Source organism: Enhydra lutris, unplaced genomic scaffold, assembly GCF_002288905.1.
Source record: "Enhydra lutris kenyoni isolate GAN:26980312 unplaced genomic scaffold, ASM228890v2 scaffoldscaffold8, whole genome shotgun sequence".
NCBI lineage: Eukaryota > Metazoa > Chordata > Mammalia > Carnivora > Mustelidae > Enhydra > Enhydra lutris.
The window spans coordinates 7,791,010-7,805,841 of NW_019154092.1; the positions used below are offsets into that span (position 1 = coordinate 7,791,010).

General features: G+C 42.8%; 1 protein-coding gene across 3 annotated transcripts in view; it reads right to left on the reverse strand.

Moving 5' to 3' along the window:
- Positions 1 to 1,836: 1,836 nt before the first annotated feature.
- Positions 1,837 to 14,832, reverse strand: part of LOC111142686 (ralA binding protein 1) — a 64,652-nt gene continuing 51,656 nt past the window's right edge. For all 3 annotated transcript variants that reach the window (XM_022495985.1, XM_022495983.1, XM_022495984.1), the window contains exons 7-10: positions 12,544 to 12,651; positions 6,576 to 6,697; positions 5,586 to 5,709; positions 1,837 to 3,849 (exon numbers count right to left, since the gene is read on the reverse strand). In XM_022495985.1, the coding sequence (XP_022351693.1) occupies positions 3,583 to 3,849; positions 5,586 to 5,709; positions 6,576 to 6,697; positions 12,544 to 12,651 (621 nt within the window). In that variant the 3' untranslated portion in view covers positions 1,837 to 3,582. The remainder of the gene's footprint in view (positions 3,850 to 5,585; positions 5,710 to 6,575; positions 6,698 to 12,543; positions 12,652 to 14,832) is intronic.

Genomic DNA, 14,832 nt, shown 5'->3' on the forward strand with positions numbered 1-14,832 from the left:
TTTATAGACAGTTGCTTTACCCTGATGCTTTTGTAAAAGTGAGATTCGAGGAAAGGACCCTACCAAGTACTCTGACTAGTGACACTGTTGCCGAGTTACAAGGTATTAAACCCTGGGTGGAGATTTTGCACTGAAGATGGCTCCTAGGCCTGTGCAAATGGCCGGAGATCTTAAGAGAGACCAGGAAAAAAAGCAGCCAACATTGAGGTAGACGGCTTTCTCCTAAGACGTGGGGCCAAGAATGTTTCTTTCTATTCCTTCCTTCTCTGACCATCCTTTCCCTAATTCTTATACCATGAAGGTCTTTAGGACTCTTCTGTTCACCTTTGCCTTGCCTCTGGCCCAGAAACTACCTTGTTCACATACCTCAAGCAGGTCATCAGCATCTAAACATCTGTTGGATTTATTACAATGCTGGTGATCCCATAGTTGTGTCTATCACAAGCTTCTCTCTGATTTCCAATCCCTTAGTTTCTTTGGAACAAGTTCAGCTCTCTCTTAGTCCTGTCAGGCTCCCTAACCCTCGGGTCAATCCCTCACTCTCCAGTTAACAACCCCAAACCTGGGGAACCTTGAATCCAGGCTCGGAACCAAGAAACATACGAGAAGCTACCCAGAATACAACCACCCATGCAGTCCATAGGTCCTGAAATTGTACTGGCCTCTGTGGCTGTCAGCTGCCTGGCCCCAAGCCACAGACGCAAACCACATTTCCCAGGAAGCCTTCATGATTCCAGATTCACTTCCTTCAACAGATTCCGCTCTTCACCTGGCTAAGCATGAGTGCAAATGCGGAGATCAGAACGTCTCCTCAGCCCCTGAAGGTCCTGAAGAATCCGCTGCTACAGCAACAGCTGCCCCACAGTGGCAAGCCGACCCTCAGCTCTCCCACCAGAGAGATTCCTGGTACCAGGAAGGCCCTTGGTTACCTGTCAGCTGAGCAAGGAGGTGTCTGTGCTGTGGCCGGTGCCACTTGCTGCACTTGGGAGACACCTGTGCGCCACATGGAGACTCAGCTAAGATCTGTGAACACACCAGCTGGCCTAAGTGACTCCTTCAAACAGGGTCTTTGGTGACTGATGTGGGTCTTGGGGACCATGGCTCTGGAGCACACTCCAGACACTGGGATTTATCCTGCTTATAGCCCTAATAGCTCCCTGGTCTGAATCTCTCAGAAGCTTTAAATCCATGTATGCTGCCACTTACAAGGATGCAAATGATCTCCCTAAGAATACAGCATCAGAAAAGGAACAGAGATTGACCAAAGTAAAGAATGTGAACCCAACACTGGGAGAAAACTGCAAGAACACCAGACTGGGAGCAGAGAGGAGCACGAATGCCTTAAGTTTTGATCCCATCTCTCAAGGCTGAGAGTCTCATCAAAAGGGGGGTTAGTGTTAGGAACAAGAGGCCCAACACAGGGTCACTTATCTTAAGCCCCATGTCAGCAAACACAACTTAGTTACAGCTTCGAGGCTCCAGGCAATGGAGTCTTCACCGGGACTCGCCCAATCCACGCTCGTTAACCTGCCTGACAGACCCGCCAGCCCCTAACGTCAGTGGCTTCGTAATAACCGGCCTCTTCTTTTGCCAAGTTGGGCTGTCTGACCTGTGCTTCGTTTCGAAGGGCACTTTGCACTGAAGCAGGCCATCACGCACAAAGAAGCCGCGGCCCCGATCCCAGGCAGCTGGGCCGCGCGATCGCGTGCTCCCTCGGCAGCAAGCACCTACGTGGGGAAGGAGGACAGCAAACCTCGCCACCGGCAACGAGCACAAAGTCCACCGAGGTGAGGAGCAGACAGCGAGTTAAAACAAAAGGTTAGGGCACTCTTGGACCGTAAATATCAAACCAACTCCGGGTCAGCCACAGGATGCTAACTACGTCAAGAAAGAACGTATACAAAAAAAAATAAGACGCTGGGTTTGGTAGTTTGTTTGTTTGTTTTTCCTCAAATGGCTGTTGAATTTATTTGCTTGATCAATAACGGTCCTGGCAAAAATTAGTTAACCAACGCTGAGACAACTGTAATGAAATACTAATTTTAAAAATCCATGACACCTTGATAGAAATTAGAGTTTACACAAACAAAAAAAGGTATCTTCAATATTGCCAGCAAATGAAATGAATGTAATATGACCGACGGGACAGCAAGAAGGCTTTTATACGTTTATATTTGACACCTGACCGTATTTTCAGTCACCATAATATCTTCTCTCCAGATTTAAAAAAATAGTATGCTGATTTCTATAACAAAGCTTTTTTTCGTACAAAAATCAAACAATGGCCAACAAGTCACAACAGTGCAATAGGTAGAGAATAAAAAACCGCATCAAACAGGTGCTGAAAATAAATAGTAACTAAGAGAGGACAGAGCCCTCGTGGGGGGTTTGTTTCCATCACCTTGAGTGTGTGGGGTCTGTCTTCACAGCCGTGAAAGCTGACCTACCTCATGGGTGCCACTGATTCCGACAGAGCGTGACTGGACAAGGGTGCCTGAGGGCGGACCTCCCAGATGCCTCAGTCACCAGAGAAGTTGCAGAAGCAAGAAAACAGGGTCGGGGATCACAGCTATCATTTAAAGGAAAAGTTTTCTTTTTCTATTGCTCAATCTTATCAATTGGGAGTCCATCAGCAGGTTCACTGAGATGAAACAGGTCACTGGAAACTTTTGTCTAAGAGCATATATGGCTTATTCAGGCAAAGAGACTTTTACATTCTAGCCCAAGCAAGCAATCTCATTCTGTGTTAACGGCAGATCAGTCACACAGATTATTTCTGGGTTCAGAAACAGATCCTCGGTGTGGGTGCCTCAGGCCAGGCAGCTACCTGCGACCAACCCAATGAAAACATGCGCTGATCACCAGCAGCGAGGAGCCCACAGGAGCGAGGCGGCTGGCCCGGGGCCAGTGGGCAGGCTCCACAGGCAGCTCTGTCTGGGACTGGCTAGGCCATCCTGTGACTTCAGGCTCGTGGACTGGGGTTTAGGACCATCAAAGGAGAGAGTGACAAGGGTGGGTAAAGGTTAACCTCAGTAAGAGCCGTTCTGGCCCATCAGGAGATAAAATGAGGCAGCTCCCCATTATATAATCTGCACCGAAAAGGTGTAAAAGGCACGAGCAAGAGTGACTAGTAAGCAGAGATCCCGGAGGGTGAGACTATGGGGCAACCCACAAGGCAGGAACAGTGTTCACCTTGTTTGGTTTCCCCCCATTGAACGACAGAAAGAGATCCTGATTCTGCTGTAATAAAAAAGCAAAGAAAGACGATTTTTGGTTTAAAAAGAAGCCACTCAAGGGTTAAAATAGTTTTAAGTTAACAAAGAAAATTAATCTTCAAATAAGCTGACACTATCTGGAAAACTCATCTGTCCCCTAAAAGCCCACACTGCGTGCACTGCTTTGTCCTCCCGTGTAACCTGAGCCTGACGCGGAGAAGTCATACGTGTGAAAAGAAGGAAGAGTCTGAGAAGAAAAGACATCTTTACAGAATGTACAGCAGAGAGTTGTCCACTCCGACTCTCAGGGTTACAGTAAGATGCACAGGTCTCGTCGGGTCTGGGGATTCTGTGGCGCTCGGGCCGCTCAGATGGGCGTCTCCTTCCTGTCTCTGCTCGGGGACGGCTTGGCCTGCTCCTTGCCTGCCTTTGGCTGCTCCTTTGCTGCCTTCGTCTCCGCGGCGCTGTCTCTGGGCGGCTGTCCGGCACCGCCACGCCTCTCGGGCTCGGCCTCGTCCTGCACCTGCAGTTCGGGCTTGGCTCGCTGCAGCTGGAGCAGGCGCAGCTGCACCCGCAGTTCGATGATGGCCTCCCGCTCCTCGTGAATCGCTTGATTCAAATGATTGTTCTTTATCTTGAGGAATGACAAAGGAACAGTTGTCACTTAAGAAGGGGAGAGCCACAATGAGGAACAAGGGTATCCTACACAAGAATCTATTTCTGTTTTAGTCAACTTGTGAAACAGGAGAGGAGAACACGAATATGCAAATGAGACACATAAACACCTTGACCCGGAATGCACAAAATCCTCCTTACAGAAGAGTAAACACATCTGGAAAAGATACATGCAACAAGAGAAAACAATTTGCTTAATGATATTAAATATTTTAGTGTTTAAAATGGTTTGTTTTAAATTGGCTCCTGACCATCCCTTAGGTAAGTGGAAGATAGAAGTGACTTTACCAGCCATCAGAAATGACAAGTCAGAGACAGGAGAAAATCCCAGACTTGGCTCAAAAGCAGATGTCCTTGTCTGTTGTGAACTGCATCACTTCACACATGTCCTGTGCTACTTGGGCAAACAAGAACGCTATCGGTTCTACAGGCTTCACTCCTTCAGCAAAGCCGAGGGAGCTAATCCCAAACTCCGCTGAGCTCCCAAGGCGGCGGGCTAGCGCCTACGGCTCGGCAGTGGCCTTCACCCGCCGCACATGTGTCCCAGCCTCCCCTGCAGCCAGCTGTAGCTGGGCGCCGCGCGCCTCTGACGGTCGGTCACATCGGTAAGGCGCTGCTTGCCCTTAACCACCAGGCGTTCTTGGGTTCCTTCCCTGTTCCTGCTAATAGTGGATAAAACCTAAGGGGCTACTCTGGACCCCACGTGTCTTCCACTCGTGTGGAGGGTGGGAGACCTAGATGTCTGCCAGGCAAGGCACAGAACTGTCTTGTTCCAAAACGGAAGAGTATGCTCTTCGTTAAAGCAGCTAAGCCTGTACCCTAAGTACTACAATTGTGGAATGTTTTCCTACTTAGGATTTTCATATGATCTGTAAAACGTTAAGAAAGCAAAATAAAGTGCCAACACGAGGCCCTTCTAAAGATGTGAAGCTACATGGAGGCCCAGGTCCCAACCGTGGCTCTGCTGTTCCCACAACACAGCCCTGGCTATGGCAAGTGTTCTGAGCCTGGAGCCTCGGTGGGCTGCCCCGTCTCAACTCTGTCCGTAGGACTTACTGTTTTCTGTGGAATTCTGGTTTTCTATGCAGTGGGTGGCTCTGATCTGCCCCAGCTGCTGAATGTACCGGGATGAGAGAAAGTTACCCCACCATTCTTGGAATCTAGGACAAGAATGGCTTTCTCTCAACCCTGAGGTAAAACATCCGGAGACAATGATTAATCTGGAGTAAGAAGGGAAATTCTGGTCGGGATCATGTAAATCTCTTGCTTTCACTTCACCATGCGCTTGCCTCCCAGATCCCCAGTGCCAAATTTATTCACACTGGCTGCTTCAAGGGTTGAGGGACGAGAGAAAACTTTGTCCCCATTTTACCCACAGGTGAGTCAGGCGACTCTTCCTTCTTCCACCAGCATTTCTCTTTCTGTTCATCTCTGGGAAGTTAGCCCAGATCTTCCACAACTGTTCAAGGACAGTCAGGCGAGGCTTCCCCGTAAGTGGGAGTCACCACACCCAGGGATGCCTGGTGAGGTCACACCTGTGCTGTGTGCTCAGCCAGGACCAGCTCACGCCCTGCACACACTGGTGAGATGTCCCCTAAACTCCTCTCTACTCAGCCTCCCCGCTGTTTCCCAAGGAAAAGATGACTTCTAAGGGAAAGAGGTGACCTCTACAAGTTTTGGGAAGCTGGTGCTCACTTCTAGTTCTTCATTCTGCCTCTGTAAGTCCTCCAGGATGATCTGAAGCTCCTCTTCGTCCTCACTCTCACTCTCACTGTCCGAGGAGTACTCCTCGGTCTCACTGCGGCCATGCTGCTGACGGCTGCGGGCGGGAGATCAAGAGAAAAGGACAGTGAGCAGAGGAAGGAATGCTGCTTCCTTCCTACCCTTTTAGATTCACCAGGTTTTCATGAATCAGCTTAATATAGCATCATTCTTAAGGCTTAATCAAGAAGAAACTTAGGGGGCGCCTGGGTGGCTCAGTGGGTTAAAGCCTCTGCCTTTGGCTCAGGTCATGGTCCTGGGATCGAGCCCCGCATCGGGCTCTCTGCTTGTCGGAGAGCCTGCTTCCTCCATTCTCTCTCCCTGCCTACTTGTGATCTCTCTCTGTCAAATAAATAAAAATCTTAAAAAAGAAGAAGAAGAAACTTGCGGGGTGGGGGACGCCTGGGTGGCTCAGTGGGTTGAGCCTCTGCCTTCAGCTCAGGTCATGATCTCAGGGTCCTGGGATCAAGCCCCACACCGTGGGCGGGGGGGTGTCCTGCTCAGCAGGAAGCCTGCTTCCCCCCCGCCCCTGCCTACTTGTGATCTCTGTCAAATAAATAATAAAATCTTAAAAAAAAAAAAAAAAAGAAAAGAAAAGAAAAGAAAAAACTTAGGGGCGCATGGGTGGTCAGTCATTGGAGCGCCGACTCTTGGTTTCAGCTCAGGTCATGATCCTAGGGTCATGGACTCGACCCTGCTTGTGCTCCATGCTCTGCAGAGTCTACTTTAGAGTCTCTCTCCCTCTCCCCTCACCCCCAACTGTGTACACACTGTCTCTCTCAAATTTTAAAAACAAAGAGAAACTTAAAGATGACTGATTTGGATGCCTAGTTCTTTTGTATGAAAGTCTGAGAGCTAAAACAATTTTATGTTTATATTTAACTAAATATTCTTGTAAACTTAAAACCCTCTGCTTTCCTTTACCTCTGAATTTCAGCAATCTCGGCTCTGAGGCGTTCAATCTCTTCTTTTTCTGAGGCAATCTGTCGGCGCAGAAACTGCTCCATAGCTAGAAGCTCCTCCTGTTCAGTCAGGATCTCATTCTCCTGAAATAAAGACCACTGGTGAACACCTTTGAAAGTATGAGTCTAGGAAAAATCACTTTTCTGGGACATTGTTCCCTTGAATTCTTTAGCCCTATACATAAGTAACACAAGTTATGGGAAAGCTTGGACTGCAAAGCTTGTATCCTATTTCCTTAATGTTAAGGCTTTCTGAGAAAAGGCTCTCTGGGAGGAATGTCTAGATTTTTCTCAAGACATAAAATGCCACCTAGGAATCCCATGTCCTCATTTTGCAAAAGTTCCCTATGAGGCCATCATATCAGGCACAAAGCCAAAGGTCAAGTGACTATGTCTGTGTTTGATTCTCAGTCCCTTCTGAACACCTTCCCACCTCTCAGTAAAGGGAGTGTCTGTTTCAGGGTCAAGATGGCCCGTGACCGTGCACTGGGATAAGGACCCAGGAAATAGCTGATGTCAGTATCACCTTAAAGCAGATCTAGTAAAGGCAAGATGTTCCCAGAAGAAATCTTTTCTCCTCACCAAAAGCTACCATCCTCCTCAACGCATGTCCCCAGAGATGATAAACAGCAAATATTGTGCTTTCACAGAATATGCATTTTTTTTTTAAATTTTATTTATTTATTTGACAGACAAAGATCACAAGTAGGCAGAGAGGCAGGTAGAGAGAGGAGGAAGCAGGCTCCCCAAGGAGCAGAGAGCCCGATGTGGGGCTCGATCCCAGGACCCTGGGATCATGACCTGAGCTGAAGGCAGAGGCTTTAACCCACTGAGCCACCCAGGTGCCCCCAGAATATGCATTTCTAAAACTGAATCACCAAAGTGGGGGGAAAGAAGATCTACCCAACCCCTCCAACCTAGAAAAAAGAACCAAACCAGAATGTCAGAGGCAGAAATGTATGGCTATGAGAACAAGGAGTTGTAGGCAAAGGTCTATAGCATTTCCTTCCCAACTTCTAGGTATCCAGAGGATAAGCACCTGTGATCAAACCTGAAAGACACTGTGGTCAGGTTCTAGAGGGAACCATTCAAAGCCTCTGGCGAGCATGAGTGAGCTCTTGGAGATGGAATATGCAGTGTTCCTTCCCCACGGGTTTCTAAACACAGATGCCTTCCCTTTACCACAGTGCACCTAGTAAAACTAATGTGCTGAGAAATATCAGATTGGAAAAGTCTGAAATAAAGACATAATCTGGGGTGCCTGGGTGGCTCAGTGGTTAAAGCCTCTGCCTTCGGCTCAGGTCATGATCTCAGGGTCCTGGGATCGAGTCCCGCATTGGGCTCTCTGCTCAGCAGGGAGCCTGCCTCCTCCTGTCTCTCTCTGCCTGCCTCTCTGCCTACTTGTGATCTGTCAAATAAATTAAAAAAAAAAAAAAAAAATCTTTAAAAAAGACATAATCTGGAAGCTCATCTTGCCTTCAGGGGAAGAGCTATGTGTCCCTGACAGGCAAAACATGGTCTTTCTCAAGTGACAGAAAAGGCCTGGAACTTGCCTGGCTTTAGGTATCCCACATTCATGGATTTCTGGGAGTACAGACTCTGCTGTCAGAGCCTAGAATTTCATTCATTTCTGGTTAAACTCTAGAAGATTCCAGAACAGAGTAAGGTTGACTAAAGAAGTTCAGAGGGAAAGAAAGGAGCTCACCTTCAGCTCTACACCTAGAACAACAGATACTAAAGAACTATTTGTCAAGTCAATGAAAAATAAAACAAGTTATCTCCAACAACTTTCAACCACAAAGAATAAAATCAAAATATCTTAACATATTATCAGCAACAACAATCAGATAAAATCTGTTCTGTGATGGGGCGCCTGGGTGGCTCAGTTGGTTAAGGCACTGCCTTAGGCTTGGGTCATGATCCGGGAGTCCTAGGATCAAGTCCCATGTCAGACTTCCCTTGCTCTGCGGGGAGCCTTCTCCTCCCTCTCCCTCTGCCTCTCCCCCTGCTTATGCTCTCTCCTTTTCTCTCTCTGTCAAATAAATAAAATCTTTAAAAAAAAAAAATCTGTACTATTACATTTTAAGAATCCCAAACTTTGTGGTCAGGAAGAACTATTAAAGTCCAATCTCATTAATATGGAAGAAGTACAACTAATCTGTAAGTTGGGGAAAACACATATAACTCAGACCTGTGTGTGGATAAGATAAGATTAAGCACCTAGGGGACACCTGGGTGGCTCAGTAGGTTAAAGCCTCTGCCTTCAGCTCAGGTCATGATCCCAGGATCATGGAGCCCCTCATTGGGCTCTCTGCTCAGCAGGGAGCCTGTTTCCTCCTCTCTCTCTCTGCCTGCCTCTCTGCCTACTTGTGATCTCTGTCTGTCAAATAAATAAATAAATCTTAAAAAAAAAAAAAAAAGATTAAGCACCTAGAACAGTGTCCAGTAAAAAGTAATCAGCAGAAGGTAGTTTCTTTCTCTAGCAGAACACTTAAGGAAATGCCACATAAAGGTAAGAACAAATACAATAGGCATGATCCCTCCCAGGCTACCAAATCATCTTACAACTTTTTTTTAAAAGATTCACACCTCTGTAGTTGAGCTTCTCAAATTTAATGTATGACGACCATTAAGAGTCTTGAAACACACTCCTGAACAAGCAACAGGTCAAAGACGAAATCTAATTATCTAGTAATGAATCAAAGTGGAAACACAACGTGTCCAAAGTACGAGATCCAGCAAAACCAACTCGAAGAGGGAAGTTTATGGTACAAACAGCCTCACCAAGAAAAAAGCCCTGAAACAACCTATCCCTGCACCTCAAGGAACTAGAAATAGAACAAACTAACCCTAAAATTAGCGGAAGGGAGGAAATGATACAGATCAGAGCAGAAATAAATGAAATAGAGACTAGAAAATCAATATAAAAGATGAATAAAACTAAGAGTTGGTTTTTCGAAAAAAAAAAAAAATAATAGCACACCTGTAGCTAGACTAAAAGAACTCAAAACCATAAATCAAAGAGGAAACATTACAATTGATACCTCGGAAATACAGAACATTGTAAGAGACTACTATAGGCATTTATACAACAAACTGGATAACCTAGAAGAGAAGGAAATGTTCTTAGAAACATATTACCTACCAAGACTGAATCAAAAAGACTGAGTATCTGAACAGAGCAGTACAAAGATTGACTCAATAATCAAAAATTGCCTAACCAAGCAAAAACCAGGGCCAGATGGCTTCACAAGTGAATTCTACCAAATATCTAAAGAAATAATTCCAATCCTTTTCAAACTCTTCCAAGAAAACTTAAAAATGCTCCCAACCCTCTTTTTCCAAGGCCGGCATTACCCTCGTCCCAGAGCCAAAGACACTACACGAAAGTAACAGGCTGGCACCCCTGATGAACAGATGCAAAAATCCTCAACACACACCGGCAAACCAAATTCAACAACACATTAAAAAGATCACACAACATGATCAAGTGGGATTTATCTCTGGAGAGCAAGGATAGTTCAACACATGCAAATCAATAAACGTGATACACCACACTGACAGAATGAAAGATAAAAAATCCTATGATCATAATCTTAGCAGATGCCAAAAAGCATTGGACAAAATTAAAGCTTTTCCTCTCATTATAAAAAGTCTTAACAAAGTGGGTACAGAAGGAACACAGATCATCGTAATAAAGGCCACATTTGGCAAGCCCACAGGTAACATCATACTCAAGAGTTAAAGGTTAAAAGCATTTCCTCTAAGATCAGGAACAACACAATTATGCCCACTCTCACTTCTATTTACTATTTACTACTGGAAGTCCTAATTAGAGTAATTAGACAAGGAAAAGAAATAAAAGGTATCTAAATTGGAAAGAAGTAAAATTGTCTCTTTTTGCAGACTATGTGATCTCATATACAGAAAACCCTAAAGATGCTACCAAAAACAAAAAACAAAAAACCTGTTAAACCCATTCAGTAAAGTTGCAGAATATAAAATCAACATACAAAAATCCGTTGTATGTTCAGATAGCAAACTATCTGAAAAAGAAATTAAGAAAATCCCATTTACAATAGCATCAGAAAATAAAATATTTTGAATAAATTTAACCAAAGAAGTAAAAGATCTATTAAAACTAAAACATTCATGAAAAAACTGAAGACACAAATACATGGAAAAATATCCCATGTTCATAGATCAGAAGAAATAATATTGTTAAAATGTTCATACTACCCAAAGAGATCTAGAGATTCAAAATTCCAGTGGTGTTTTTCACAGAAATAGGAAAAAACAATCCTAAAATTTATAGAGAACCAAAACAGGCTGTTAGTACCAAAGCAATCCTGAACAAAAGGAACAAAGTTGGAGGCATCACACTACCTGATTTCAAAGTATACTGATTTCAAAATTTATTTAATAAAACAGTATATTACCGGTGAAATAGAGACCAACAGAGTGGAACAGAGAGCCAAAAATAAATCCACACATTTACGGCCAACTCATCTTTGCAGCAAGTGCCAAGAACACGTATAGGGAAAGGCCCATCCCTTCAATAAATGGTGTAGGGAAACTTGTCTTCCACATGCAAAAGAATAAAACTGGACACTTAGCTCATTCCATATATATAAGTCAATTCATAATGAATTAAAGATTTAAATATAAGACCTAAACTATTTAACTATTAGAAAAAAAACATAGGTTTTTCAGAAAAAACACTGGTCTAGGCAATGAATTTTTAGATATGACCCCCCAAAGCAGGCAACTAAAGCAAAAAATAGACAAATGGGATGGCATCAAACTAAAAAGCAAAGGAAAAAGTCAAAAGAGTAAGGAGACAACCTATGGAATAGGTGAAAATATTTGCAAACCACACATCAGGTAAGGGGCGAATATTCCAAAATTTCTAAGGAATGCAACCAGTTCAACAGGTAGAACACAACCAACCCAATTCAAAAATGGCAAAGGACCTGAACAGACATTTCTAAACAGAAGACCTACAAATCACCAGTAGATATATCAAAAGATGCTCAACATAACTTATTATCAGGAAAATGAAAATCAAAACCACAATGAAATATTACCTCACAACTGTTAGGATGACTATTATTTTAAAAAACAAAACAAAACAAAAAAAAAAACAACCATTGGCATGGAACTCATACACTGTTATGGGAATGTAAACTGAAGGCAGCCATTATGGCAAATAGAATGGAGGTTCATCAAAAAAACAAAAAAAAGAACTACCATATGATCCAGCAATTCCATCTCTGGGTTTAAACCCTAAGAAAATGAAAAGGATACTGAAAAGATACCTGCACTGCCATGTTCACTACAGCATTATTCATGATAGTCAAAAGATGAAAACAACTCAGTGGTCAATGCACAAATGGATAAAGATGTGGGTGTGTACAGACACACACACTGGAGTATTATTCAGCACTGAGAGAAGGAAACCCTGCCATTTTAGGATAACATGGATAAACCTGGTGGACATGATGCTAAATGAAAAAAGGCAGAGAAAGACAGACTGTATGATCTCACTTCTAGGTGGAATTAAAAAAAAAAAAAAAAAAAAGTAGAACTCATAATAGTAGAGAGCAAAACAGTGATTACCAGAGGCTGGGGGATAGAGAAGATGAGGAGATACTGGTCAAAAGATACAAAGTTGCAATTACAAAGGACGAGTAAGTCTAGAGATATACAGTATCTAGATCTCTGGAAATACACTAAAGGAATGGATTTCAGGTGCTCCCATCACAAAAGAAAAAAGTAGTTAGATGAGAAGACAATGTTAACAAGCTTTATTGTAGTAATCATTTCTCTATGTATAGGTCTATTAAATCATCATGCTGTACACTTTAAATACGTACAATTTTTATTTTTTAAAAAGGATTTTGAAAAACAGAAGAAAAAGGTTAGCTTACCTGAGCAAGGAGAATATTTATGACTTCCTCATTTTCATTCATTTCTTCTTTGGAAACATCCTCTTTTGAAAGACTGGCAATCTCTTGCGCAATCTTGGTTTCGCACTCCTGATCAAATAAGACAAATGAAGAACTGGTCAGCCCAAATGTAACACATATTCAACAATTTCACACCATCACCATTTAGAAGTTTCCTTCTCATTTCCTAGAGCTGAAAAAGTAACAGTAACAGCCAGGTGAACTATCTGGATAGAGGAGGATTTGTTAACTGGGCTTGGAAAATAACATGCTGATCTTAGTTTGTGGCTGCACCATGAAAATGTTCAATTCTGGTTAATGTGTTCACCATTTCTGGAACCCATCCATATAAAATTATATCCTGTGATACTTTTTTGGGGGGAGGGTGTCAATTTTAAGTATGCAATTCAATTAATTTTGACAAATGAATACAGCCAAGTAACCACCACCACCACAATCACGATATAAACATTCCCATCACCACACAAAGTACTTTTCACCATCTGCTGGCACCTGACAACCACTGACATATTTTCCATTGCTATAGTTTTCCTTTTTCTTGAGTTTCATATAAATTGAGTCGATCCATAAGAAATCTTTTATATGTGGCTTCCTTCACACAGAATAATGGTTTTTTTAAACTATTCATCTATTTTGCAGTTTGTATTAGTAGTCTGCTGAGTAATACGCCATGATACACCAATTTGTTCATCCATTCACCAGCTGATGGACATTTGGGTCCTTCCTAATTTTGAACTATTCTAACTAGAGCTGTTACGAACATTTCATACATATATGTTTTGTGTGGGTATGTGCTTTCTTCTTTTAAATACCTAAAAGTGAGATTGCTTGGTCATATGGTAACCGTATGTTTAACTTTGAAAGAAACTGCCAAACTGTTTTCCAAAATTACTATACCATTTTACATTACCAAGAGCAACAATGAGAGGTCCAGTTGCCCCATGTTCTTGTCAACACCTAGTTTTTTTTTTCTTTTTCTTTTTACTTGTTTTTCTAGAGAGGGAGAAAGACGGGGAGAGAGCAGAGGGGAGGGACAGGCGGAGAGGGAAAGAGAGAAAATCCCAAGCAGGCTAGAAGCCCGATACAGGGCTCAATCTCATAACCCTGAGATCATGACCTGAGCCAAAAATCAAGAGGAAGATGTTTAACTGATGGAGCCATCCAGGTGCCCCAATATCTGGTATTTTCAATTTTAGTCATTCTCGTTGGTGTGTAGTAGTACCTCATTGTGACTTCAACTTTTATTTCTTTAATGACTAATGATATTGAACATCTCTGCATGTGCTTATTTGCCATTTGTACATGATCCTTGGTAAAGTGCCTTTTCAACTGTTTTGCCTTTTTAAAAAATTTTTAGCCTTTTTAAAACCGAATTATTAATTGTAACAAATGTACCATACTCTGGTGGGAGAGCAGAATATATACAGGAAATCTCTGTACCTTCCTCTCAATTTTGCTGTGAACCTAATTCCGCTTCCAAAAAAATAAAGTCTAAAAAACCCTGAATTGTCTGTCTGATGAGTTTTTTAATATATTCTAGTCCTTTATCAGGTATGTGTTTTTGCAGAATATTTTGTCACAGCCTCTGATTTGTATATTCATTTTCTTAATGGTGTCTTTTGAGGAGCATGTTTTAGCATGCCGATAAAGTGCAATCTAACAAATTTTTGAGAGAGGAGGGACAGAAAGCGCACATGAGCAAGAGTGTGGGGCGGCGGGGGAGGGGGTCAGGTGGCACAAGAGAGAGGGAGAAGCAGACCCCGATGAGCAGAGAACCGGATGCGGGGCTCCATCCCAGGATCCTGGGATCGTGACCTGAGCGGAAGGCAAACACTTAACCAACTGAGCCACCCAGGCACCCTAACAAATTTTTCTTTTACAATTCATGGGTATTGTGTCCTATTTAAGAAATCACTGCCTAAGCCAAAGTCATTAAGATCTTCTACGTTTAAAAAAAAAAAAAAAAAAAAAAAAAAAAATCTATGTTTTCTTCTGGAAGTTTGCTTTTTTGTTTTTTGTTGTTGTTTTGGTTTTGGTTTTTTTTTTTTTTTTTAAGGTCTTAATGTATGACTCATTTTAAGTTAATTTCTGTATATGCAGTGTGGAAAGAGTCAAGATTTTGTTTGGTTATTCTTTTTTGGTATATAGATATCCAATTGTCCCAATACCATTTATTGAAAAGAAAATCCTTCCCCACAGAACTTTTTTTTTTTTTTTTTAAGATTTTATTTATTAATTTGATAGAGACAG